The 25567-nt window shown below is 45.2% G+C and overlaps 1 protein-coding gene across 3 annotated transcripts; it reads right to left on the reverse strand.

The window, feature by feature from the left end:
• Positions 1-421: 421 nt before the first annotated feature.
• Positions 422-23860, reverse strand: LOC147446664 (SPX domain-containing membrane protein At4g22990-like). 3 transcript variants are annotated; one of them, XM_086525856.1, is made up of 9 exons: positions 23225-23860; positions 16770-16839; positions 16262-16687; positions 3349-3451; positions 2813-3267; positions 2142-2631; positions 1859-2049; positions 846-979; positions 422-747 (listed from the first exon to the last, which is right to left on the reverse strand). In XM_086525856.1, exons 2-9 carry the CDS (start codon positions 16820-16822, stop codon positions 509-511), a joined length of 2091 nt encoding a protein of 696 aa, XP_086381982.1. In that variant the 5' UTR covers positions 16823-16839; positions 23225-23860; the 3' UTR covers positions 422-508. The 3 variants fall into 3 exon arrangements, with proteins under 3 accessions (XP_086381982.1, XP_086381981.1, XP_086381980.1); XM_086525855.1 differs by having other exon boundaries at positions 3349-3447; positions 16255-16687; positions 16770-16832; positions 23225-23856; XM_086525854.1 differs by having other exon boundaries at positions 3349-3447; positions 16255-16687; positions 23225-23589.
• Between the last annotated feature and the right edge of the window lie 1707 nt (positions 23861-25567).

Here is a 25567-nt window from a genome sequence, read left to right on the forward strand (position 1 = left end):
TTCAATATTGTAGGTTAACAGATCTCTGAATTACAAGAGTTGATATTTACCATCTTCATCCTCATCAGACCTTGTGGAGGATCAGTAACAAGAGCTAGGGTTTAGACCATTTGGAGAGCCCACCAAATGGTATAAACCCTAGCTACTCTTTTTATGTATATGGTTTTGGTGCTACATTGTTGCCATGCCGATCAGGCATATCCACATCTAGAGTTTGGGATTTCCCACATCAAGACTCCACATCAAAATCTCAGGCCTTGGAAACTATCCAATGGATGTTGGCATCCATCAAGCCTGCAACTACCCTGAGTGGCATATATCAGGATTTCATTTGACATGCTACCAAACCCATTTTTATTCAACATTTAAGTCTTCTCTTCATGTTTCGTGTGTGCACGTGTGCATATAACCGACGAGGATGTCCAACACAGAAAGTTGCAAAGCATATTGAAACAAATATCAAGTGCAGATGGCATTCCTAAGAAAATTTCTCTCAATTTCAATTTTCTTAAAAGAGAGAATTGTAGGAATATGAAGTAGCTATCAACGACACAATTCCAATAATTAATGTTGGTGCTAAAGTCACATTCAAAAGAAGACTATTCCCCAAGTAGCCAGCCAAAGTGATAGTCCCATCTGCCACAACTCGTGCGAAGGTGCCAGCTTCAGTGGAAAGCAAGCCATTATTGTATGTACCCCTAGCCAACCTTGCTGACATAACCTTTGAAAGTAGAGAAAGATTCACTCCTGAAGAGAAAAGACAGCAAAAATCTAAATTAGTTGAAATTGACCCAGTTTTCTTCTTGAATGATAATGAAGGCAGACATTTAACCATTGACACTTACCTTCAAGAACCTCTGCTGCCACAAATGTGATCAGTGCCCCAGTCACATATTGAGCCGCTGTATAAGGTACTGGTCCCGCAAAACAAACCATTATACCCAAGCAGGTAAGAACCTCCGATGCAAAAAGTATTTGCCTGTAGAAAGATGACAGCCAGAGGACAAAGTTAGCACTGAACAAGATTGCACTTGGGTATCACTTCAACACAATGCGGTGTTAGCATGTCACAATCAAGAATCTTGGATCCTTTACCCCGTACGACGGAGACAACTCGTAGCAACCAGCTAGGAACCTCCTCCTCGGATGACCCACCCAAGGAGGAGGATGCACTCGAGTGTCCAAGGGCAAGAGCCCTAGCAATGTGAACACCAGGTGAGCACAAGGTGTCCCTCTAGAGGTGACCCACCGGAGGATTTGCACCCACAACCCGTAGGTTGAGAGGCCGAAGCCTTACCATTAGACCAACTCTTTTGGGGCACTATCTTCTCTTTTGTAGGTGCTAAGCCCAAAAGAAAGTTTTACGTGCGACGAAGTGCATGAAATCATTCAGACACCTCGACAGGAAACCTCATCTTGTCAGCTCTGAGTCCACTAACAAAGCTTGGGCAGCGAGGAGCTTCAAGCTTACAAAAAGAGGTGGCACTTATTCTTCTGTGTTTTTTTCAAGTTAATGGTGGTGGTTTACAAAGATTTTGCTGTACTTTGGTTTTCTTCACCAGGGGTGTTGGGGGGGGGTTCGTAAACTACTCAGTCTTCCATGTGATCAACTGTGGAAACACCTCAGGCATAGTAGGAGGCTGCCAACAGACCAAATATAAAGGAGAAGGCCTCCAGAAGGTAGCCATCCATCATAGTCACAAACTATAGCATATTCAGATAAGTTCAGCTTCATGCCTAAAGCAACAAACTTAGCACCATGTTCGTCAGAGATTGAACTCCTTACCTTCATCAGTCAAGTAATCTGAACACATGAACAATACCAAATGTAGTGAACCAAACGGAGAATCTTACTGACCTATCCTCAAACATATTGCTAATGTAACTGCCCACCAAATAATTCACAGGAAGGACAGTTAGCCCAAGCAATGCAAGAAATAATGCAACAGCACGTGTTGACCAGTTGAAATAATAAGCCGTAATCACACTGGATTCTGAGAGAAGAATTTCCATGGCATATTTCAACATAAAATAAATCAACAATTGCACCTGCACAAACAATTGAAATGAACACAAGGTCATCCATATATACGCCGAATCAGGAGAATCAGGAGTTGCAATGAGATCAGCTTAATACTCACCTTCACAGGTGTCGTGAGAAGCTTATAAGCCTCTACAAGCGATTTTGCTGGTGCTTTAGACTTTTCAGAATCATCGCTGCTGTCATTACCTAGTTCTTCATAATTAATACCATTGATATCTCTGCTCTCCTCCAGAAGTGGCTGAGTTATCTTTCCTTGTTTATGACGCCGGGCACGCCAGCTTCCTGGGGTTGCAAAAGGAGGTGGTACCTCCTCTCTGACCTCATTCCGGATAGGCTCCTTAAAGCCAATCCACAACAGCATCAAATAGACCAGCCAAGAAACTGCCATCACCCATCCTGGCAGAGTATTTGAACTCAAGGTAACACCCAAGAATGGTTTCTTTACTTCAAAGAAACCTGCTAAAGCGGGCCCCATCGCCATACCCAAAGCACTTGCACTTACAAAACCAGCTGAAGCTTGCAGACGCTTTTTGACCGGTACCCAATCACTGATGTAGCGCCTGTTTACTGCTCGAGCTGACCCTAAGCTGACAAACACAGGACAAATTACTTATTCTCGATCCATATCAACTATTAGAACAAAATATATTTCCATCAGGCATGGAGACAGAAAAATCACAAAGCATAGCATTTGTGGAAACTGCTCTCACAGTGATCAGACAGGAGTCCTAGTTCCAAAGAATGGGAGGTAAGGTAAAAGAGCATCACCCACAGAAAATCCGCCCCAAAATAAGGACTGTAAGTGAGTTCAGATCGTAAGCCAAAGCATAAAGTATATTGCCCACCAGTAAAACTATGCTGCTAAATACAAGAGGCCAGAAATAGGATTTATTGGACCAGGCGCTGAAGTAAACCGACGAGACCAGTTGGGCGACTGCCATGGAACCAATGATCACACCACACAAAGTAGGTGCAGCTCCGAGACTGTAGGCATATTTATCTGCAGAAGGCACAATGATGTATGTGTTCACCATATAGAGGAAGGTATTTCCAAGGTTAAGCAACAAGGATGCAAGGTGATATTGCTCCCCAATAATGTCATCTGCAGCTCTAGGAAGCTCGTCTTCCTTATCGAACTGTACATGCTTTGCCATGAATTTGAGAAAGCTTGTGGAATTTGTTAGTCTCTCTTGCGCCGCCTTTATAGAATGAATAATTGGATCCTGTGACACAAAAGATAGAACAAAGTGCTTCACAGAATGAGGATAGTGGCAAAATTACAGCTAACAGAGGAATTTCCTTACCTCCACATGGAATCCAGCAGGCTCATCATACATTGACTTTGTCTCATTTTTAAGCTCTCCGAGGCTCCTCGTTAGTGCACCAACCATGGCCCCTATACCCTGTCTTTGCACCCAAACTATGAGTTTTGCAAAAATAATAATAAAAAATTTCTGTAACAAAGGAACAACCATCATTCACAAACGTATTATAGACTTCTTTTCGTATCCTCTCATGTCTCCCTCTCGCTTATGTCCTCTATGACCTCTTTTGGCCTCCTTCGTTTCATAGAATTTCCCAAAGATGCAAACAATACCCGTCTCATAAGCTTTACCTTCCTATGTTGTCACATATAAAAAACATCTTTGGACCCCCTCCTGTCTGGCTTTCTTCAATGGGGGTATCAAGCTCTGACAAGGTTCCACGTTTGCTCTCAAGTCATTGTGAGATGCCGACCAGCCAGCCTGTGGAAAAGTTTCCCACTGGCCATTCCCATCAAGGCCAAATACGATTACCGACTTCTTTTTGTCAAACGGCCTATACGAATAGTGCTGCTGACACAGACACATCATTGGGGGCATTCATCCTTGTGAGGTGTTACCTTGGATAGAGCAATAGCGCTCATCTGAACAACAAAACCACATCCATCCATAAGGAGACTCAGCACCATCGGAGGCGGATGCCACGACATCAGTCACACGGAACTACATCTTCCCATGGTTAGCGGATTAACAGGTCATCATCTGTGAGGGAAACACTTCACAAAGCAAGGATGTTTCAGTAATATCTTGTATGTTTGGACTATGGATGTCATTTTTAGATAGGTAGCTCATTTCAGCCATTAGTTTTAGGCTTACTTTTCTGATTGTTCTAAATGAGAAACTATAGGAAGGGAGGAGGAGAAAGCAACCTTGTTCAAAGAGTGGATGAAGGATAGAGAGGAATGGAATACTGAAGTGGAACATCAAGAAAGAGGTCAAGGAGGAGGCCGAGGAAGAGGCTTAAGTGGAGCCAAGAATAAGAAATCCGCACACTAGCTTCAGGATGAGAAGATGCGACATGCCCGCAGACTCAACATAAGAGTCACGAGCATAGTGGAGAATCTCTCTCTCTCTCTCTCTCTCTCTCTCTCTCTCTCTCTCTCTCTTTGGCCCGACATGCACGACGCCCGGTCAGGCTATTATCCATGGAGGAGATTGATGAGATTTGTCAGCGACCGATGCTGAATCTTTTGTGATTTAGCTATCCCACCTAGCTGCTTAGCTCACACCTAGCAGTTTAGGATTCCATAGTATTTTATTTTGTCATTTTTGTTACTTTGACCTTGTATCAGATCCACCACATTTTAACTTTCATCCGGGTAGCCTTGGCACCAGACCCACCCATGTACCACATCTTACATCCCCCCATTAGTACAGGATGGAGCTAGATAGCTTGATGCATTCTCATGATTGTACTACCTTGAGCATACAGACATGCATATACCCCTAGAGATAGAGCTCCATCCCTCCTCAGATACTCCACTACCTACATTCAGTTCAGTTTTGTATCAATTTTGTTTCATTTGTCTTTCCGATAGACGGATGACATACACACAATGTACATTTGATTTGTCTCATAGGCCGATTTCGGCCTGACAGACGTTAAAAATCTTTTTTTCTTTCTTTCTTTCTCTCTCTCTCTCTCTCTCTCTCTCTCTCTCTCTCTCTCTCTCTCGTGTCTCTCTCTTTCTTTCAGTTCAATTCAGTTCTCTCAAGTGAAGTAAAGTGTCCCTCGTGTTTGTGCAGAGTACTAGATCCGAGCTAAATCCATAAACACTTCCGCTGCACCCACATTGGTATCAGAGCTCTGTGCGTGCTTTGCCTTCGCGAACTCAAGGGAAGAACCCCAAGTACCCAAAGAACTCGAGCAGAACCAAGAACCCAAAGAACCCCTCACAGTTTTTTTTTTCCTTAAAGTAGGTTCACGTCCCTAGCTCGGACTTATTAGACCATCAAAAGCTTCACGTCCCTACCCCAGACTTATTAGCCTCTCAGCATCCAGTACCAGCTCCCAAGATCGACATCGGCGTATACACGAAGATCCAGACCTTGAATACCAGGACCTTTCCTCATATGCGGATATGGAAGGAGTTGGAGACGGGATCCTTAAACCTCTTGTAACAGGCTTGGACACTTCAAGCGAGAAAATTAATAGCAACACACGAATAGAAACTTCATAATCACTGAACTTTGAGAGAGAGAGAGAGAGAGAGAGAGAGATAAAATGAAATGAAATGTTATATTAAACGTCTTCAAAAGGCCAAAATGACCTATGAGATTAAACCTTGTGGATCTAATCTAATGTCTGGAAACAAAAATAAAATGAAGTAAAGTGAAAGACTAAAACTAAAAGACTCAAATCATTAACCTGAAAATCATCATCATCATCTGTAGGGTTAAAGGCCTAAATAACCCCTTTTTGTACATTTTTGTACTTTGACATTGAACCTGGACACATTGTTTTAAAGTCACTTATAATAAAAGTGGGAAAACCCAAAACTCACTTATTGAGTTTTCTCCAAAAACGAGCGTGCCTTCTCTCTCTCTGCTTCGATCCCTAGCGCTTTCTCTCTGCTGCACTCTACGCCTCCTGCTTCTTGTTCCAATTCTGCACTACATCGCGACGCGCACCTACCGATACCCTCTGCTTTGCGCTTTTAATTGGTATCAGAGCCCTAGGGTTTCAAAATAGCCCTGTGCAATCTGCTGGACAGCGAGTTAAATTTGCTCTCCCGCGTCCAATTTCGCTTCCATCGCGAAGCCCCTTGCTTTCGGGGTCGACAAGGTCACCAAAACTGCCAAAACAGCACAAAACAGGCTGTTTTTAGGTCAAAACAAGTGATTTACAGGTTATTACAGGTCAAAACAGCAATACGTAGGTGTACCAAAGTTGTGGGATCACATGTATTGATGTTTGTCACGACAAATTGAGTGAAAAGTTGAGTACAAGTGCTTGAAATTGCACATTTCAGCTTAAATTTCAGATTTGGACTGTTTCATGTAAAGAACTGTGGCTCTTTGTATGCAAAGTCTTGTGGTTGCTACTATTTGCTGAAATTTTCAGCCTATTGCATCTCCCTTGTATACACACATGTGGTTGAATTAAGATGGCTTCTTCCTCTTCCGCATCTGACACTAAAAGTTTGATGGAAATCAAACGGTTCGATGGTCAAAATTTCGATCTTTGGCAAGAACGCATGCAAGGTATCCTTTTCTTAAAGAATTGTGAAGATGCATTGGAACAGAATAAGTTGTCTGACGAAGAGTGGGCCAGGTTAAATAAGAAGGCTATGGCCTACATCAAAATGGCTATCAATGATGACATTTTGACGAACATCAAGCATTTGGACTCTGCTTATGTAATATGACAAAAGCTAAAGTCCAATTATGAAAACACCACGCCTGTGAACCAGGTGCATTTGATGCGAAAGTTGGTGAATATACAGCTTAATGACTCGAAGTCAGCTTCTGAACATTTGAGTGCTTTTACAGGTGTGTTGAGTCAATTGCAGGACAGTGGGCTTCAGCAATTCGATGATAAACTGAAAGCTATTTTCTTGCTTATGACATTGCCAGATACTTGGGAAACTTTGGTTGTCTCTTTGAGCAACAGTTCAACCCTCACTTATGAGGGTGTGAGAGAGTCTATTCTCAATGAAGAGATTAGACATAAGTCTAGTGGGGAAGGTGGCAGTTCTGCCTACAATGCAAGAGGTAGAAATCAAAAGCGTGATGCGGGCAACAGGACTCAAAATAGAAGTAAGAGCAAGACAAAAGATAAGGATGTCACTTGTTATCAATGTGGCAGAAAGGGTCACAAGAAACCCGCTTGCAGGTATTTCAAGAAAGAGCAGGAAAGGAAGAAGGAAACGCAAGAAAAGAAGAAGAAAGATAAGAAGAAAGGGGAAAAATCAGCAAGTGAGCCATACCAAGTGCCACAGGAACCGGCAGTTCTCCATCAACGTTTTCACCTCAGCAGGATCACCATTTTCAGCCAGCATGATTGGAGTTTTCAACCAGCATGATCGCATCAGATTTCAGCCCTTAGCCTCGTCATGGTTGCAGACCCTAGCCATCGACATCGCTAACAATTACCAGCATTCAGTCATAGCATCGTCATCATCGTCGTCGACATAGAACCCAACGGTACCTCGTTCTCGACATCATCATCGTTGACATAGAACCTAGCAGTACCTTGTCATAGACATCGTCGTCGTTGACATAGAACCCAGCGATACCTCGTCGTCGACATAGAACCCTTCAGTACCCCGCAATACCCATCGGTACCCTACAGTATCCAGCATCAGTAGCATCAATACCAGTACCCAGCATCAGTAATGCCAAAAGATTCTAGCCATCGTCGTCCTCAACCATAGCTTTCAATCCTAGCCTCGTCATTGGTGGCAGTTCCTAGCCATCGGCATCGCTAGCAGTATCGACATTCAGTCATCGAGTCGTCCTCATTGTCGTCGTCGTAGTCGTCGTTGTCGACACAATACCCCAGCACCTAGTACCCCTTGTGCCTTGGCTCGGCATAAGGATCCACAGAACCATCAGTACCTCGTCGTCGACATCATCGTCATCGACAAAGACCCCATCAGAACCTCCTCGTCGTCGTCGACATAGACCCCATCAATACCTCGTCGTCGTCGTAGAACCCTTCAATACCCGCAATACCCTTGAGTATCTCAGTAATACCCAACATCGGTAGCATCAATACCCATCAACATCCGCATCTCGGCATTTAGCCATTGTATCAGCATTATGCAAGAATAAAGAAAGTACTTGCTCTGGCAACAGAGTAAGGGGACCCTTGAGGGTTTGGGACTGGACATGCCGTGTCTTCTCTCTCTCTCTCTCTCTCTCTCTCTCTCTCTCTCTCTCTCTCTCTCTCTCTCTTCATTCAGTTCATTTCAATTCTTTCAAGTGAAGTAAAGTGTCCCTTGTGTCTGTGTGGAGTACCAGATCCAAGCTAAATCCTTGAACACTTCCGTTGTACTTGACATGAGTCCAAATCATTTGTAGGGAGCATCATTTTGCCCCTCTTTGCCGCTCACAAGCCTCTCCCTGGCTGAAGCTAGTTGCGACAACCGCCACCTGACTAAAAATCTGGCGTCGTGGCCACTGTGGCCACCACCATGTGTGCCATGCCGATCTCCTCTATCAATTCTTTGTCACCGTTATCTCTATCCAACTCGCCTTTGCCTTTATCCTTTTGTGAGTTCCTGCAAATAAAGCGTCTTCTTGCATTTATAACAACGGATCTCGGATCTCATGGGTACCGAGGCAACTAACTGAGCACTAGTTCTGCCATCCTTGTCAAGCTTGCCTTTGCCTCTATCCTCTAGCGAGCTCATGCATTTGCATTTGGCTTCACAATCACGAGCCAAACAAACTAACTGCTTCCTTGGGAACTTTGATTGAGCATTGGAGGCTAACTCGACCTTGATCGATGCACTTTCCATAGCCAATCATTTCTTGGTTCACTTTTCCAACTGATGCCAAGGGGATGCCCTTGTGGAGAGTTAAATCCGTTCCCTTGGCCTTTTTCGTGTCTAGAGCCGCTAGCATAGGAGAGCCTCTCAGAATGCTGCTCCAAAAGCACCCTTTTTCCACTGTGCCCTTGAGTTAGTCCAGACTCGAGACCAACATCTCAAAACGCTAACGGGCTCCCCTTTTCCCAGCATAGCTAGCGTTTCAAAACGAGGCTAAAAGCAGCCAAATTGCTACCGGCATCTTGAAATGTGCCGTAAGCCCAGCTTCGCTGCCAGGAACAATGTCATCCAAATGCCTTTTATACTACTGTTTTAAAACGCTCCAGGCAAAGCTTGCTTCTTTTGCTGGTGCATACCAAAACGCAAAATGCTAGCAAAAAACGCCATCACAGAAAAACACCGATGCTTCTTTTCCTCTTATTAGCAACGCACTCTCCTCCCCCTGCGATCATTGAGCCAAGGGCTTTGATACCATGTCAAAGTTGACGATGTAGAAGCGTAGAGCACCAGGAAGAATACACGAGAAATGAAATGAAATGATATATTAACGTCTTCAAAAGGCCAAAATGACCTATGAGACCAAGCCGTTACAACATAGTGAATCTGATACCATGTGCGGAAGAGAGAGAGAGAGAGAGAGAGAGAGAGAGAGAGAGAGAGAGAGAGAGAGAGAGAGAGAGAGAGAGAGAGAAAGAAAAGAAAGAAAGAAGAAAGAAAGATTTTTAACGTCTATGTCAGGCCGAAATCGGCCTATGAGACAAATCAAATGTACATGGTGTGTATGTCATCCGTCTATCGCAAAGACAAATGAAACAAAAACTGATACAAAACTGAACTGAGTGTAGGTAGTGGGGTATCTGAGGAGGGATGGAGCTCTATCTCTAGGGGTATATGCATGTCTATATGCTCAAGGTAGTACAATCATGAGAATGCATCAAGCTATCTAGCTCCATCCTGTACTAATGGGGGGATGTAAGATGTGGTACATGGGCGGGTCTGGTGCCAAGGCTGCCCGGATGAAAGCTGTCGGGTCGGCCCTCATCCGGGCCACTCGCTCCTCAGTGGCACGGCACTCCCGGGCTCGGATCTCCTCGATCTGTCGGTGGTGGGAGCTCGCGCCCCTGTAGCCTGTGACTCGTGGTCGTCGTCTAGCTCGGCTCACCTCCGCCTGTGGGAGTGTCACTCCCCTCTGAGTGTCTGGTGGGGGAGGGGCAGTAATCCTCTGAAAGAAGTCTGTGAGCTGCGACTGTCTCCCCTCTGTCTGTATAGCTGTGTGTGGCTGTAGTAGTGTGTCCCGATGGCTCTGTATCTCTAGTAAGAACCGTCCGAGCTGTCTCTGATCTCGAGAGTCCATGATCTCTCGGAGAGTGGGCTGTCCTCTGAATAGGGCCTCATACCTGCCTCTGATCTCAGTGTATGCTCTGCATCTACAAACAAAGTGCTCCTCACTCTCCACCTCCTCTGTGCAGGCTCTGCAGACGCGCTCCTCCCTGGGAACACCAGTATGTCTCCCGATCTCAATCTCTAACCTGTGTGAAGCCACTCTCAGCTGACCAATCGCCACCCGTGAGCTATGTGGCATATATGTGTCCATGTAGTGTGGTCTCTGTATGAACCCCCCGGACAATATGGTGAGAAACTGGTCTCTGTAATCTGACATCCTCGTCCCCAAGCCAGGTGACTCCCAGACTCTCCTAGTGTATAGCTGCCACAGATCCTGTCTCAGTACCAAGTTCCTCTCACTGCGAGAGAGGTGAACATATGGTGAGTGGGGGTCGTACTGGAATGGTGGTAGGCTCTCCATGTCAAGACCGTGTCCCTCAAACCATGCTCTGACCTGTGAGTACCATGCTCTCTCATGCCCACTCTCTGATAGCTGTATAGCTGCCTCAAATGCTCTACGAGTAAGTCTGTCAGGAGGTAGCTCTCTCATCCTCTGGATGAAGCAGACTGTCTGGAATAGTGCCTCTACCACCATGGGTGGTGTGGCGAGCTCGGCTCTAATAATGTCATGTGGCACTGTCTTCTTGCTGCGGAGCAAGCGTGAGATCATACATACCTGTGGCCTCTCAAGCTGTGTCCACTGGTCAGCTGTCAATCCTGGTGCCCATACTGCCGCCGAGTACATCAAGGCCGGGGTGACTAAGGTGTCGAAAAGCCACCCCTTCGTGCGGGGTTCCTGAAAGTGTGCCTGGTGGCATCTCCGCTCTAGCATGGCCAGAGCTGCATATCCTCGGGTGAGCCTGTCAGCAGCAGCCTGCCTCATAGTGAAGGGTCCTGGTAGGCTGGTGAATGTGATGCCAAGGTAGACATAGGAGGTGACTACATCAACCTTTCCTCCTGCTGCTGTGAAGGTGGCAGCGCTCCTCACTGCACTGGATGTGTGAAAGATCATAACCTTGGTTTTGCCAAGGTTCACAGTCAACCCCCTGTGTGTGCTGAATTCGTCCAAGGCCTCAAGATGGCGTTGCAAGCCCTCGGGTGACTCTGAAATCAACACAATATCATCAGCATATAACATGATGTGGACCGGAGTACCTGCCAAGTCGCTCCCCTCTCCCCCTGCTCGCAGTATGTAGTCGGAGATCTCGTCGATGTAGAGCCCAAAGAGTGTCGGGGAGAGTGGGCATCCTTGCTTAACACCAATGGTGCTAGCAATGGTCTCTGAAAAACCGCCTGGGCAACGAACTCGACCCGTCACCTTCTCGTAGAGAGCATATATGGCCCAAATCATCTCTGTTGGTACCCCAATGCTGTGAAGGCGCTGGAAGAGTCTCTCGTGTGGGACTGTGTCAAAGGCCTTGCGGAAATCCACAAAGCAGCAGTAAAGCCTCTTCTTCCGCGCCTTTGCCCCATCAATGAGGCAGCGCAGAACGAAGATGTGATCAGTGGTGAAGAAAGCTCGTCTGAAACCTGCCTGGCCTGGAGCTCGTAAACCCTCGATCTCTGCGTAGCAGCTGAGCTGTGCCTCAAGTACTGCTCCATATAGCTTGGCCATCGTGTGGCCAATCATGATAGTCCTGTAGTTCCCTGGATCCAGGGTGTCGCCAGATTTGTGGATAGGCACTATGGTGTGATGTGTCCACTCCTCTGGGAAGCCCTCCCCTATAGCCCGGTTGAAGACATGTGCAATCAACGGGGCTATAGTGGAGGCCGCATAAATGATGTGCTCACTCTGTAATCCAGTATGGTCAGCTGATCGTCTGTGCTGCATGCGGCGTAAGGCCCTCTCTACCATCTGTGCTGTAAAGAAGGAGGAGCACGTGGGGCGTGGCTCGTGTGGCTGTGGGATAGGAGGCTGTCCTGGCACCTCGTAAAGTCGCTCTGCATAATCATGCCATATCTGTGGATCCTCAATAGCTGTAGTCGGACGTGGCTCGCGCAGGGTGCGCCATGCTGTCGCGCTATCCATGCTCATGAATAGGCGGTATAGCTCAAGCTCCTGTGCCTCTTCGAATGCTCGCCGCTTTTGGCGTGTCAGCGTCTTCATATGTCGTCTGGCCTCTCTCTCTGTGATCTCTCCTAAGGTTCGCTGTGCGCGGAGGCGTCGGTATAGCTCTCTGCACTCATCATCATACCAGCGGTTCTGAGGCATAGTCCCGGGGGGGGGGAGTGCGTCCTGTGTGAGTGGTGTGTGGAAAGGAGCTAATAGCTGAAGTGTGGAGAACGGAAGAGATATGTGATGTGAGAACTGAGAGTGGTGTGGATGGGTGGAGGAGGCATAGGCCATGCTCGACCTCGGCCGAGTAAAGAGAGACTAGCTCATGTGTGAAATGGATGGTGGTGTGTGGAGTGTGTGCTGTGGAGTTGTGTGGGATGGTATCTCCGGTGATGGAGAAAGAGAGGTATGTGTGGTCGGCTCCGATGGGTATGGGTGGAATGGTGAAGGATGTGATAAGGTGTGTAGCCTCCCTGGGTCCCAGAATATAGTCGACTGTACTCCCCCCTCCCTCTGCAACTCCATGTGGCATACAAGTCAGGCCCCCTGAGGTGGGCCACTGGACCATCCCGTTATAAATAACGAGACGGTGCTGGGAGCCAAGTCGAAGTAGATGTCGTTCGTAGGCTGTGACTGGAGCTCTGTCTGCTGTATCTCTCATAGTAGCCTCCTCATCTAGAGTGTGTAGTGCCTCTGGGTCCTCGTGGTCATATGCCTCACACTGCTCACTGCGCGTACGAGCATTGAAGTCTCCCATAAGGAAGACTTCACCCAATGTGGAGTACTCCATAATCTCCTCCGTGAGGCATGCGTACGGTGACTCCTGCTCAATAGGGGCGAATCTGGAGCCTGTGGGAGCAAAGTAGCAAAGGGCAATGTAGACGATCCTGTCTCGTGAGAGCTCGAGGCGAATCCACATGTAGCGGGCCTGTGGGTCCCGGGCAACAATCTGTAGTCTACTGTGAAGCCCCTGTCTAAAGAGTATGGCCACTCCTCCTGAGCCACGAGTGGTGTGCTGGCGCATACACCCCCGATGTAGAGACTCCCACTGGAATCCATGTATCCGTGGTAGCCCTCTCTCTGGGCTCTCGTGTGTCTCTGTAAGTAGAATGATGTCTCGACCTCTCATCACCTCCTCAAGTCTCTCTGGGTGTGTCCATAGGTCTCCATTGCAATTCCAAACCGTGACATGAATCTCCTCGTGTGTCCCACAGGCCGCGAGTCCCTATGCGATGGTCTTGCCATCAATGATAACCCTACCATCTCGATATACTGCCTTCTTCCCTTCTTTGCGGGCTTGGTGGACTCTAGGCATGCACGCGCGACGGTGATCTTGTTGCATCTTTGTGAGGTCATCATCAAGATAAATCGGGGGGCCTTCTAGCCCTCTCAAGATGACCCTCTTTCGGAGGAAAGAAGTTCGAGACTCCTCGGAGGCGAATTGGAGGATGAGAGCTCTCTTCTTTGGATCTTTGCCGGCTCTCCAAACTTTGGAGAAAGGGATCTCTTCTTCCTTGTATCCCACTTTCTTGCATAAAGCTTTCCCATCGCTCTCGGGTGTAGACCCTTCTTCTTCTTTGATGCCGGTCACTCGCACATTGAGACGGCGAGCTTGTCGCATCTTCTCCTCCTTGATGGTTGTGTGTACGATGAGTACCTCATCTTTTTGGGCTTCCTCTCTTGCAACCTTCTTGATGTTCTTTTTGACCACTTCGACCCATCCTTCTTTGGTGGCCTCTAATTTGTCCTCAATGCTTGCGGTGAGGGCTTTGGTGATCTCCTCCTTGAGGGCTTCCTTAGCCTCCTCTTTAATCTCTCCTTCTTCGGGGGTGAGGGATGTGATGGAAGCATGAAGGAGATCGATTTGTGCCTTCATCTCTTCTTGCTCTTTCCTCCATCTCTCCCTCTCCTTCCCGTTCTCCCGTTCCCTTCTCTCCTTCTCCTCTTTGAGATTTTGGATTTCCGCTCTCATGTCCTCCTTCTCTTCGTTCCATAGCCTGATGAGGGTGGCTTTCTCCTCCTCCCATATCTCTCTCTCCATCCGCCATTCTTTCATGTCCTTCTCCAATTGTGCAAGCCTCTTGTTCGTGAGCATGAACGTTGTCTTCATTGTCGATGCCGGCGTCTTGATGATGGGGGAAGACATGGCTGTCTTCGTAACTACCCTCTCTTCATATTGTGAAGAAGAGGGGAGAAGGGGAAGAGAGGGAGTACTTGTGTGTATGCGTGTATGTGTGTAATGTGTGTGTGGGTATGTATCCGTGTGTGAGAGATTGGGGGCAGCGGGCCTGGTGCACTTGGTAATGCTGCCACAGTGAGGCAGCGGCAAGTGCTACAGCCTTGGCAGCGTGCAGTCGCAACAGGTCAGCTACAACGGGTTCAGCAGCAGCAGCAGTGGCGCGCGCAGGGGGTGAAACAGCAGCAGCAGTGGCGCGCACAGGGGGCAGCAGCAGTGGCGCGCGCAGGAGCAGCAGCAGTGGCGCGCAGAGAGAGAGAGAGAGAGCAACTATGTAAGGTTCAACAGTTGTTTCATAACTGTTAAAGCTAATAACTATAGAGCTCAATTTCCTAAGGTAATCTTGAGATCTAGTAATCAAGGGTAATCATTGCTTTTGCCACTACTTTTGTGGAGAGAGAGAGAGAGAGAGAGAGAGAGAGAGAGAGAGAGAGAGAGAGAGAGAGAGACTATTGAACCAACCAACCTTGGCAACTAATTGGTGATAATACAATGGGGGCAGGGTGGTGCTTATATACTCACCTTAGCAAATTGCCCTACTCAGACTTTGACAAATAAGTAAAACAAATACCCAAAGCCAAAATAAATATGGGAATCACATTGGGCTATTCACTTGAGACACTATAACTTTAACAATACAATGGATTATATTATGGCTCATTAGCTCTTTCACCATCCCACCCAACCCCATTGAAGTGGACCATGCCTACCTCTTGTTCTTTCAATGGAGCCACCATCTCCCACACTCCTATTACATCTATTCCACACTCTACTGTCTACTTCACACGAGAGCTAGCCCTTATATACCCACTAGAGGTTCACGTGGGCCTTTGTTGGCTCGACCCATCCGCACTATTGTCCGCACTGACCTCCCAAATCTCATATGTTTTAAATACATCAGCCCTCAGCTTCCACACACTACTCACATCGGATGTTGTCGTGCATGTTCGAGTCTACATGGAGAAAAGAAAGTTTTCTTTTACCACTGATCGGGAAAGGTGTGTTGCAGCTTGGCTTTGATCCGGCTAGAAATTCAAGACAACCAGTTGAGAGGAGAATAGGGAAAGTTTTGCTTGGATTTTGCAAGGAAATAGAGGCAAAACAATCCCGCTTGAGGATTACCTTAAAAGAAATTGAGATAAAGGGCTTAAAGGGATTTATGTATGCTTGGGATAAAGAGCTCTGACATAGAGATGGGTTTTGGACTTGGGCATCGAAGGCTTTTGATTTCGGCACCAATATGGACCTCAACACTAGACATTTTTTGTGTGGAAATATTAAGACATTTACCCAAAGGCCCCAAGTCACTACTCCGCAGCACTACTTCTTGGGGCTGAAATGGGCACAGAAAAGGGCTTTAGATTTAGTTTCTACTTGGCCAAAAAATGGCCTTCAATGAATGCAAACAATTTTGGACTGAATTGATTCAGGACTAAGGGCAACTGTAGAGGCTCCTAGGTGAAATATATAGGCTCAAAATCAAGAGATCAGCAACACTATCTTTTTCATTCCATAATCTGTAAATTTACAGAAAATCGTTGTGCTATTATTGTGAAGGCTCAAGTCACCAAACAGAGGGATAACAAAAAGTGACGTCTAGCCTCAGAAACTAGCTACAAAAACTTTCAAAGCTAAAATTTTAAAACTTACACAAACATGCAAAAATTGATGCATACGGTCAAACCATCAACTGAAAGAAGTGGAGGTGGCAGACTGACCACGTGCCTGAAAACTTGCTGCAGTTGAGAGTATGGATGGTTAGAGCGGCTTGCCACATAATAGTCAGTGAGCCTGTAGGCAGCTCGTTTATCAAACTTCTTGAGGATCTTGCGGATTCCTGTTGCATTTATCTCAACAAAATGTAACAGCTTGAGAAGCTCCATCCCCACAGCCTGGTAAGCATCCACACACCCAGAGACATGAATGGGATCCATATTTTCCTTCACAGTTTCACGCTCTTCACCAAGCGCTCTAAGACGGGCAGCGAGATAACCTTGCTGCTCTAATAAAAAAAGAACAATCTTTTCTATCTGCCAATCTAAAAGCTTTGTAAACTGTCTACGGATGCTTGATTTTTCTTCTTCACTTGCTCCTTGAACTTGTAAGTAACACTTCATTTTGTTCTTCATCATCTTGTAGTTAATGTAGTAGCTGAATAGAGGAGAAGCACACTAGATAAGAAAACATCAATCTCAATAAAACCAAGCAAGCCAGAAAAGAAAAAACAACTTACGGTTCCCAGTCAGGGTTCTGAAGTTCCCTCAACTGCTTTCCAAAACCTACCATGATTACTAATCTGTAAACTGAAAGAAAAGCGATGTCATGATGAATTCTAGAAAGCTGCTAAAGCTCATCAGCAGCAAACAGTCAGAGCATCCAAGCAAGAGAATCAATGAGAGATAAATCTTAAAACAAGTATGATTACATTGCAGCTGTTGTGAGACACGCTGCATTTTGAAATGAAGTTAAAATGCATGAGCTTAGTGACTTCTGGACTCACAACAATCAAACAAAAACGGCTAGTTCTTGTGGTACTACCAGAGTGCAATTAACCAACCTCTGTTGTGAGATCCACTCTGAAAACCTTGTGTCAAGTCGTAAATCAAATGCACCTTCCTGTGCTTGTAAATCCTTTTTTCTTTCGGTTGAGTGGCTAAAGCCCCAAAAAAAGCATAGCGTTTTTTAGGCTTAGAGAAGAAAACTCTTTGTTTACAACGCACCTTAACACATTTTATTTTATCCCCGCCATCTTCCTAGATTGCTTGAGAGTGTCATGCGAGTCTGCTAACGTCAAATGAGTTGAGCCTGAATTGGCGGGGCGAATTGAAGTTGTTTCCAAAACAATACTTCCTACAGATAACACGTATCCAGCGTGAAGACACGCAGACGTAAGCTGTTATATCTCCTGCCAGCCATCGAGACTAAGTGCTAAGGCCACGCCAAAATTGAAGTTTCTCTTTAAGGGAGAAGACTAGACCATTTTTTGGTTCCCACTCTAGTGTTGGCTCAGCTCAATTCATCTCTCTCTCTCTCATCGCGTAGCCTGCTGCACCCCCCTCGCGTAGCCTGCAGTACTCCACTAGGGCAACCTGCACCCCCCCTCACGCTGCGCATCCGCTCCCCCCAGCCTGCTGCTATGATTCACGCATACAAACCCCTCACGCTACGCATCCTCCCCCCCCCGCCTGCTGCTGTGACAGCGCACCCGCAGATACATACATCCCCCCCCCCCCCCCCCCCCCCCCCCCTTTTCAGCCCGCAGGTACATACACCCGGCAAAATTCAAAAATCCAGGAGGAATTCCCACAGGAATTTTCACAGTCTCGGCTTTTCCGGATTTTCCGAATTTTCGAATTTTCAAAATCCTGCATTTTTCAGACCTGCAGGGATTTTTACAAGGAATTTGGAAATTGCAGAACTCACAGAAATTGCAAATTGACACGTACAGAAAGCAAATATATGCCATGTAGGCTGAATGTGGAAACATGTATGCATAATGCGGTGCGTATAGGTTGCTCTCTCCTCTCTCTTAGAAAGTGAAACAAATAAGGCAAGACAGATGGCGGCGCACTACATGGTCACAAGCAAGAGGATGACAACCATTGAAAGGGAGTTGAAAGAATGCAAAGCCCACATGGATGAGTGGAAGAAAGAGAAGAATTTAATTCTTGAATGGAAAAAGAGGGAGGAACAGGCGAGGGAACTAGAACACAAGGAGTTCCGGGATGAAATTCAAGCTTTAAAAAGTAGCATCTCAGCCCTTCGGAAGGAACTCGACGAAACCAAAGAGGGAAGACGCCTTGAAGATGAAGAAATTCAGCCATCAATGATCGACGAGCTGAATAGTATACGAGCACAAGTCAAAGAAATAAAGGAGGAAGGAGAAAAGAAGACCTCATGGGTGGAGGTTCTCTCCAAAACGCAAAAGAAAATGGACGAGGCTGAAAAATGGATTGAAGTTGTCAAGAAGGGAAAGGGCAAGGAAATTCCGACTACACCCGACATCATCAACAAAACACTAAAAGAGGAACAACGAAGAAGGGTACATGCTCTACACGTGAGAGTGACCGGCCTAAAAGATTCAGATAAGGTGGACCAAGAGGTGAAGAGCCTCATGTCCATGATGGGGGTGGAGAAGCCCTCGTACACAAAAGCTTGGAGAGTGGGCAAGAAGAGTGAAGGTAATGGGGAGAGTTCAAAAGAACGGGCTCTCATTTTGCGCTTTCCTTCCATGGAAGAAAAGAAAGACTTTTTAAAGAAGAGGCCAACCCTCAAGAAAACATGTATCTTTTAGGAGATAATCTTATGCTCTCACAACTTGCACATATGAGAGAGGTCATGCCAGAGATTATAGCAGCAAGGGAGAAGGGAAAGTTAGCTTTCTACAGAAATGGACGAGTAGTGATTACAGAGCACCGCTCTACATGACGGTGCGAGACCTATGGGACCACTCTCAGGATGGCGGTTTGGAACTGTAATGGTTCGTATAGACTTGATGTGGGGGCCTTTGAGGACAGCTTCAGAGACAGAGAGATTGTTTTCTACTCAGAGACTCATTAGGCTCCAGGACAATTGATGCCGCATATATCAGGATACAGATGGGAGACAGCTTGCCGGACATGCACCAGATCTGCGCATGGGACTAGAGGATCAGGAGGTGTAGCAGTTATTTTCAGAGAGGAGCTCCAACCACTACTGCACATAGTTCGAAAAGATGATCAGGCCAGATACTTGTGGGTGAGCCTGAGGGCAGAGACTGGACGTTTCTTGTACATCGCCATATGCTATTTTCCTCCCAGCACTTCAGTATATGCTTCACCCAGAGGACAGTCTCCTTACTCTGTACTTGATGATGATATCTGGGAGTTCTCCAGACTTGGTACTAGACTCATCATTGTAATCAGTTGGTCTCATAGGTCATTTTGGCCTTTTGTAGACGTTAATATATCATTTCATCTCTCTCTCTCTCTCTCTCTCTCTCTCTCTCTCTCTCTCTCTCTCTCTCTCTCTCTCTCTCTCTCTCTCTCTCTCTCTCTCTCTCTCTCTCTCTCTCTCTGCATCTATCTTGAAACATGAGTTGGGAAGGTGGGCACAGAGAGGGGGTACCGTGCCCTAGGATAGGCTAAGGTTTCGGAGAGATTTTCCACTCTGAATCATATTCACTCTCAGAGCTACCACTGGGGAGGGCAGAGCACATGGGAGAAGGATATATAGCAGCTTTGTGGATTTCCGCAAAGCCTTTGACACGATATTGAGAAACAGACCGATGCTTGACTGCAAACATTTAGGAGTATCCCGTGAGCTGATATGGGGTATTATGGCACTCTATGAGACGAGTACGGACCTCGGAAGGTAAAACCAAGGCCATGGGTCAAGAGATCAGTGCCTACCTTCTTATATGGACAAGAGACTATGGAGTATGTGGATTCTTATACCTACCTTGGGGTGGTCTTTAGTGGGCCCCTTTTCTCCTTGAGAGGGGCAGCAAAGGCAAGGTTGACTAGAAGATATGCATCATTGGGCGGACTAGAGAGGATGTGTGCCACTATGTGTCGACTAGTTTTTCCTACAGTCGTCAGGAGCACGTTGCATTTTCCTCAGACCAGAGACAAGTCCCATGATCACATTTAGAGTGCAAGTTCTACATGATGACTCCTTTTGAACAAGAGAGGTTGTCTACGATACCATAGAGGAGCAAACATTGGTTGAGGCCAATTACTTTATGGATATCAGACAGTTCGCAAATTTTTTAGAGAGGCCTAAGGGAATTTGGTTTGGTCAAAGAGATGTGCATCTGGGTACCTTCCCTTGGCTTTTGAGGTGAACAACAAGTGGGTCCCTCCTATCTCTTACAATTTAGTTGTGCCATAGATCCGTATCCTTTTTTGCAGTACATCATTAGGAAATGTTAAGAGTGGATGCGAATGATTTGGAGGCACGGCCTAGGGGTTTCACATTCCCTTGGCCTTTGAGAGCTGCTATTAGGAGGTTTTTACAACGGATGCTTTATATCAGTCAGACACCCAACACTGGAATTGTGGTTCTTGCTACATCGCCTCAGGTGGCCAGAACTTCGGGCAGATCTATGTAGTCTGTAAGCGTGACCACAACCAGATAGTTATACTTCACCACCCGATTAGAGTATCTTTATCCCTAGATGTATCGTATGGTCTACTTTGGGATTTTTCCCCATGATCTCCTTGTATACCCTCAAGGTTTTTTCCGACTTCTTGTAGATGGACCTATGGTCGGTTTTATGTAATGCAAAAGGGTCAAAGCTGTGACAGTGGTATCAGAGCATCAGGCGTGTGCTTTTTTGAAAGCATACCGGTCCTACAAAAGAGGAGATTGAGGTATCTTCGGAATTTTTATTTGAGGTATCTTTGCCCTCCAACCCAGTCTTATCAGCCACTCCCACCCTTACTTCATCGTGCATCGGGTGCGCTCCCGTCTTCACCGCTCATGTCTTACAGGGCATGAGCTAATTAAGATCACTTGCAAGAGAAGGATCCAGATTTGTTTCAAGTCACTGTTTTTCTCAGAAGAGCAAATGTTGATGTCTACAACTACCAAGCAACATACTCCAAGTACTTGGCGAGCTTTCAAGAAAAAAAAATAAAAATTGCTCGAAGTTATATGGTTTCTGACATCTTCCTTCGGAGTGGAACTTCTGGCAGAGTGGGGTATCCTGAAATGCTTGCCATGGAAACCCTAGCAGATTATAACTTGAAGTTTCTCGACATCTCTCAGTAGATGTCTCTTCACGAGCAGATGACCTTGGAGATCCAGTGCGATTGCTATCTTGGGACTACCATCGCCGCCAACGAAAACATTGTTTGTCCAAGAGCTGATGGACCATGCTGTGCTCGGCTACGACCTCATGGAATGAACCTAACCCTAATTTTTGGTGCAACTGCCAATGATTGACAACTCAAGTACAAATGCCACCGAAATGCTAACCCAAATGCCAACCCGATTACAATGTAATGGGCCCTATTTATACACCTTAGGTTTACCATAGTAATTACCTGAGTAATTACTAACAAATTCACTGCCCGTCTCATAAGAGAACGTTCCCACTTAGTGAAGCTGTCTCAGCCATCTACATCAATCTTTGCTCTTACTCACCCATATAGATTCCCAATCTAATGTTGTCTCAATAGTTCTCTCTCTTTCTATCTATTTGACTTCTATGTAAGTGATTTATTCATTTATTTAATATTCTAATCATTGTGGTTTTTTCTTAAGTTTTAGACTTCCTAATGTCACTCTCCAATAATAACTATTTCTTTTGCACAGTATTGAAGTTTTCTCCACTTGCTTATGGAATGCACCTGCCACAAACTAGAGATTGAAAGACTTTTACAAGATAGGACAAGGCAAGAAACCTAGCCTTGAGTTTCAGACAGGCTAGATTTAGAGAAAACACAATCAAAACATTAGATATTTAAATTCCCTAACACCTGTTTCAATGCAGCTATGGACATACACTTACATTGAAGACTGGGCATGGTGAAAGCTTTCGACACTGCTTCAAGAGAGGCTACTACAACTATAGCCCACCAAGAATTTCTTGAGCTCCAGTGGAGTCGTACAAGGATGCCCACTTTCACCTCCTTTATCTTTTATTCTACATCAATGGATCCATAACTCCATTGACATGGGTGATGGAGAAGGAAAATGATCCGAAACATACCACTTTGTTGACAAGAGCAAAATGGGTGTAGAGCACAATCAATGTATCATACTGATGAGACGTGGATTTGTCTCACAACAAGATGAAGACTCACTTTGGTGTTTTAAAACAAAAAATTGGAAAGGAAGTCCTAGCCCTAAATAAAGGATCATTTACCAACTGTAGTAAATCTTTTTGAAAGGAAAATTTGAAAAGAAAGTCATGAGGCTCTTCAATGAAGGGACCCATTTACAAACTAAAGAATTGGATTCAAAAATTGTAAACACATGTAGAAAGCTTAAACATTTCCTCTGATGCAATCTGTAAAAGTTGTCCACTCAAGTACAAAAGGTGCCATCCTCTTCCATGAGAGTGTAATTTCCGGTAAACAAGGAGAAAGATCGGCAAGCCTTCCACATGTCGTAGAAGTGCAAGATATCTTCAAACTAAAGGAGAAAGAGCCGTTTTGTGTGATATAACACACGTAGTTCACTTCGACTAAGCTTTCTTCATGGTCTAGATCGAAGAGACAAAATACTCTCAAGGTCTGCCTAGATGGGTCTTGTCAATTTGACCGCGCGTTGAATCACAAAAGAGAGCCCAAATACATGCTGTTCAAGGAAAAACTGCTTCACCACACTCTTGACCAATAGCAAATCCCCTATTTACACCATACTCAAAAATCATGTAACGATTTTACTAATCTAACTCTCCATCTGCTAGAAAATTAGTATCCATTGCATGCAATCATTCTTGCAAGCATCTGTTTGATGAAGAGCGAGAGATACAGAGATGCATCAGTCAAAGAAACGACGCAACAACACGCATGCAGGTGAAAGAGGAGTCCCAGAAGCAGAGCAGCGAGAGCTCAGCTCAATCATGCAAACGAACATGACGGCATGCAATCGGCATTTCAACAAAATAAGGAAGAATGGGTATTCGTCTTCTACATTTTCCATTTTCCAGAGAGAGAGAGAGAGAGAGAGAGAGAGAGAGAGAGAGATGGTGGGTACCTGTTAGAATGAAGCTTGAAGAGCTGGAGTCAACTGCGGCAGCAACCCAAATGGGGAAGTGGGCGGAAGAGGCGAGCCTCCTACTCCTACTCCTTCTTCCTTTTGCTGTTGTGTGTGTGGGCCTTGCATTGAGGGTCCAGGGACAGTGAGAGTGAGAGTGAGGGTGCGAGTTTCCTGAGCCCCTTTGTCGAGTGGTGCTGGTTACATTACATTACATATAAATACGGATTCACACACATCATTCGTCCCTCACGTGGCATCCCCACGAATTTCTTTCACTATTTGTAAATAAAGAAAATAGTAGGAATTGTTCACAGTCGAGTTCTATTAAGAAAGAAGAAAGGTCACTTGCACTCTCAAGGCTTCAACAATGAACGGTTAAGTGAATGAGTTTATGGAGCAAGCTTCGTTCCTTGTGAAAACTATCTACATAAATTTGAACTTTTCGACTAAAAAGTCTTTAAACTTGAACCCCGTGAATCCTTTCTTGCAAAAATATGAGACATCCATTTTTTGATTTGAACAAGTTTTGGATAAAGCGAACCTACATTTTTCACGAGCCTTAACCACCGGCTCTAGTGAGTCTGTGGGGCTCAAATCGGTGTGGGCATTGCAAACAATTTTACATTGAAGCTCTACCGACCCCTTCTCGTATAAGCACCGCAAAGTGTCTTTCGATTTTTGAGATCGCATTTGTTTAAATGTCAAATGTATGTGCATATTATGTGTTGGTGCTTGGCCTTGCATGAATGCACACAAGAGAAGAGGTGATAAAGATACTCTGATTGTGATCGATAACCAAAGATAGATTTTAGGTACTTTATCTTTGTTTTCTTCGATGTGTCAATGTTTCATGTAAGCAATGCAAAGCTAGAATGGCGACAAGTCTACTACCTCCTACTCCTACCTAGTTCTATAGAGGTCTCTCTCGTTTACACAGTTTCTAGAACAAAGCCCCTAGAAGGAATTTTTGTTTCCAATACATTGGTGTGTATAAGAGTGAGGACCCACACACCATTGCAAAAACCCGATCTTATTCTCGTATGGGCAAGAATGTTTTTGAGCTTTACAACACTCTCTCTCTCTCTCTCTCTCTCTCTCTCTCTCTCTCTCTCACACACACACACACACACACATCAGATATGCCAATACAAATATATCTCTCTCCCTTTGTCTCATCGAATAGATCTTTGACGCCCTCAAGATTGTTCCTAGGCTAGTACAACCAATGTTCGAGAAAAATCATTTTTCCAAACAAACAAAATTCCTTTCCTTGATTTTGTCATGAGGAAATTTCAGAAAATTAGGTTATTTTTTGGGGTTTTACACTTTTTTGTTTTTTTTTTGGGCCGAAATTTCTCCTTTTCCCCTTGCCCTCAACCGGCATTTTTGAAATTGAAAACTGCATGATACTAAGCAGAGACACATTTTTTCCTGAACAATGACTACAACTCTCTCTCTCTCTCTCTCTCTCTCTCTCTCTCTCTAATTTTTCATTATCATTGGGAGGGTCCATAGCACTAAGCCGTACACTCTTTTAGGACGTGCATTTGTATGCCACCCATTTTAATTTGCATATCCAAGGTACAAACCTTAGAGCCAAATAAAATGAAACTTATCATGAGGACAAATTTCTTGAGGCCAGGCAAGAATGAGGAATTAGGAGACAATGTTATCCTAGAATATACTACATCTTCATCATTTCGATGAGGCTCAACCGCTAAGTGGACCCTTATTATGGCTATCCAGTATCTCACACATAGGATTGTCTCTTCTTCTTATAAGCCCATATGATGACTCGGCTCTTTCCTTTGCCAAAAGCCTCAATTATATGATTGTGAAGCATCTTTCCTCCACCAAAACAAGGACAAGATTCTTGTGTGTGCCCACACAAGTCCACCCACATGTCTCTACTAGTATACTCCACATCACATAATGTCCACATAGGGTAAGGTAGGGTACACACAAGGTTGAAGCTTCGTTGAACACGAAGTCATCATCTTTGTTTTTGAGTTATTGGCGAAAATTGCGTCCAACCTGCAAGAGGCAACTGCCTTTGTCTCTTCCTCCAAATGGAGCAATGCCAAAGCAAACTGAATGCGAACATCAACAAAACCAGGCCAATGGCTACGTGCAGCTCTAAAGAAAACACTTGTGAGACGGGTGCTTTTCAAAAGTCATACACCCCTCCAATTTGGAGACAAAAAAATTGGAATATACTTGAAAGTCTGCTTGTGTGTCAACTTATGGTTTGCTAAAAAGTGTACCATTATTGAGTTTTGAGTGTCTCTAGAGTCTTAGCTATGAAAAACCTCAAATATTGATTTTCAAAATTGTACAATC

Source organism: Adiantum capillus-veneris, chromosome 12 (genome assembly GCF_014529385.1).
Source record: "Adiantum capillus-veneris isolate H3 chromosome 12, ASM1452938v2, whole genome shotgun sequence".
Taxonomy (NCBI): Eukaryota; Viridiplantae; Streptophyta; class Polypodiopsida; order Polypodiales; family Pteridaceae; genus Adiantum; species Adiantum capillus-veneris.

Bases quoted from the DNA above. Each gene is read 5' to 3' on its own strand.
- LOC147446664 (XM_086525855.1), bottom strand. From the start codon at position 16,822: ATGGTAGGTTTTGGAAAGCAGTTGAGGGAACTTCAGAACCCTGACTGG. The intron at 3,268-3,348 runs GTAAGGAAATTC...TTTGTGTCACAG, and splicing joins CTGCTGGATTCCATGTGGAG to GATCCAATTATTCATTCTAT. The intron at 2,632-2,812 runs GTGATGCTCTTT...TGTGTTTGTCAG, and splicing joins TTGGGGCGGATTTTCTGTGG to CTTAGGGTCAGCTCGAGCAG.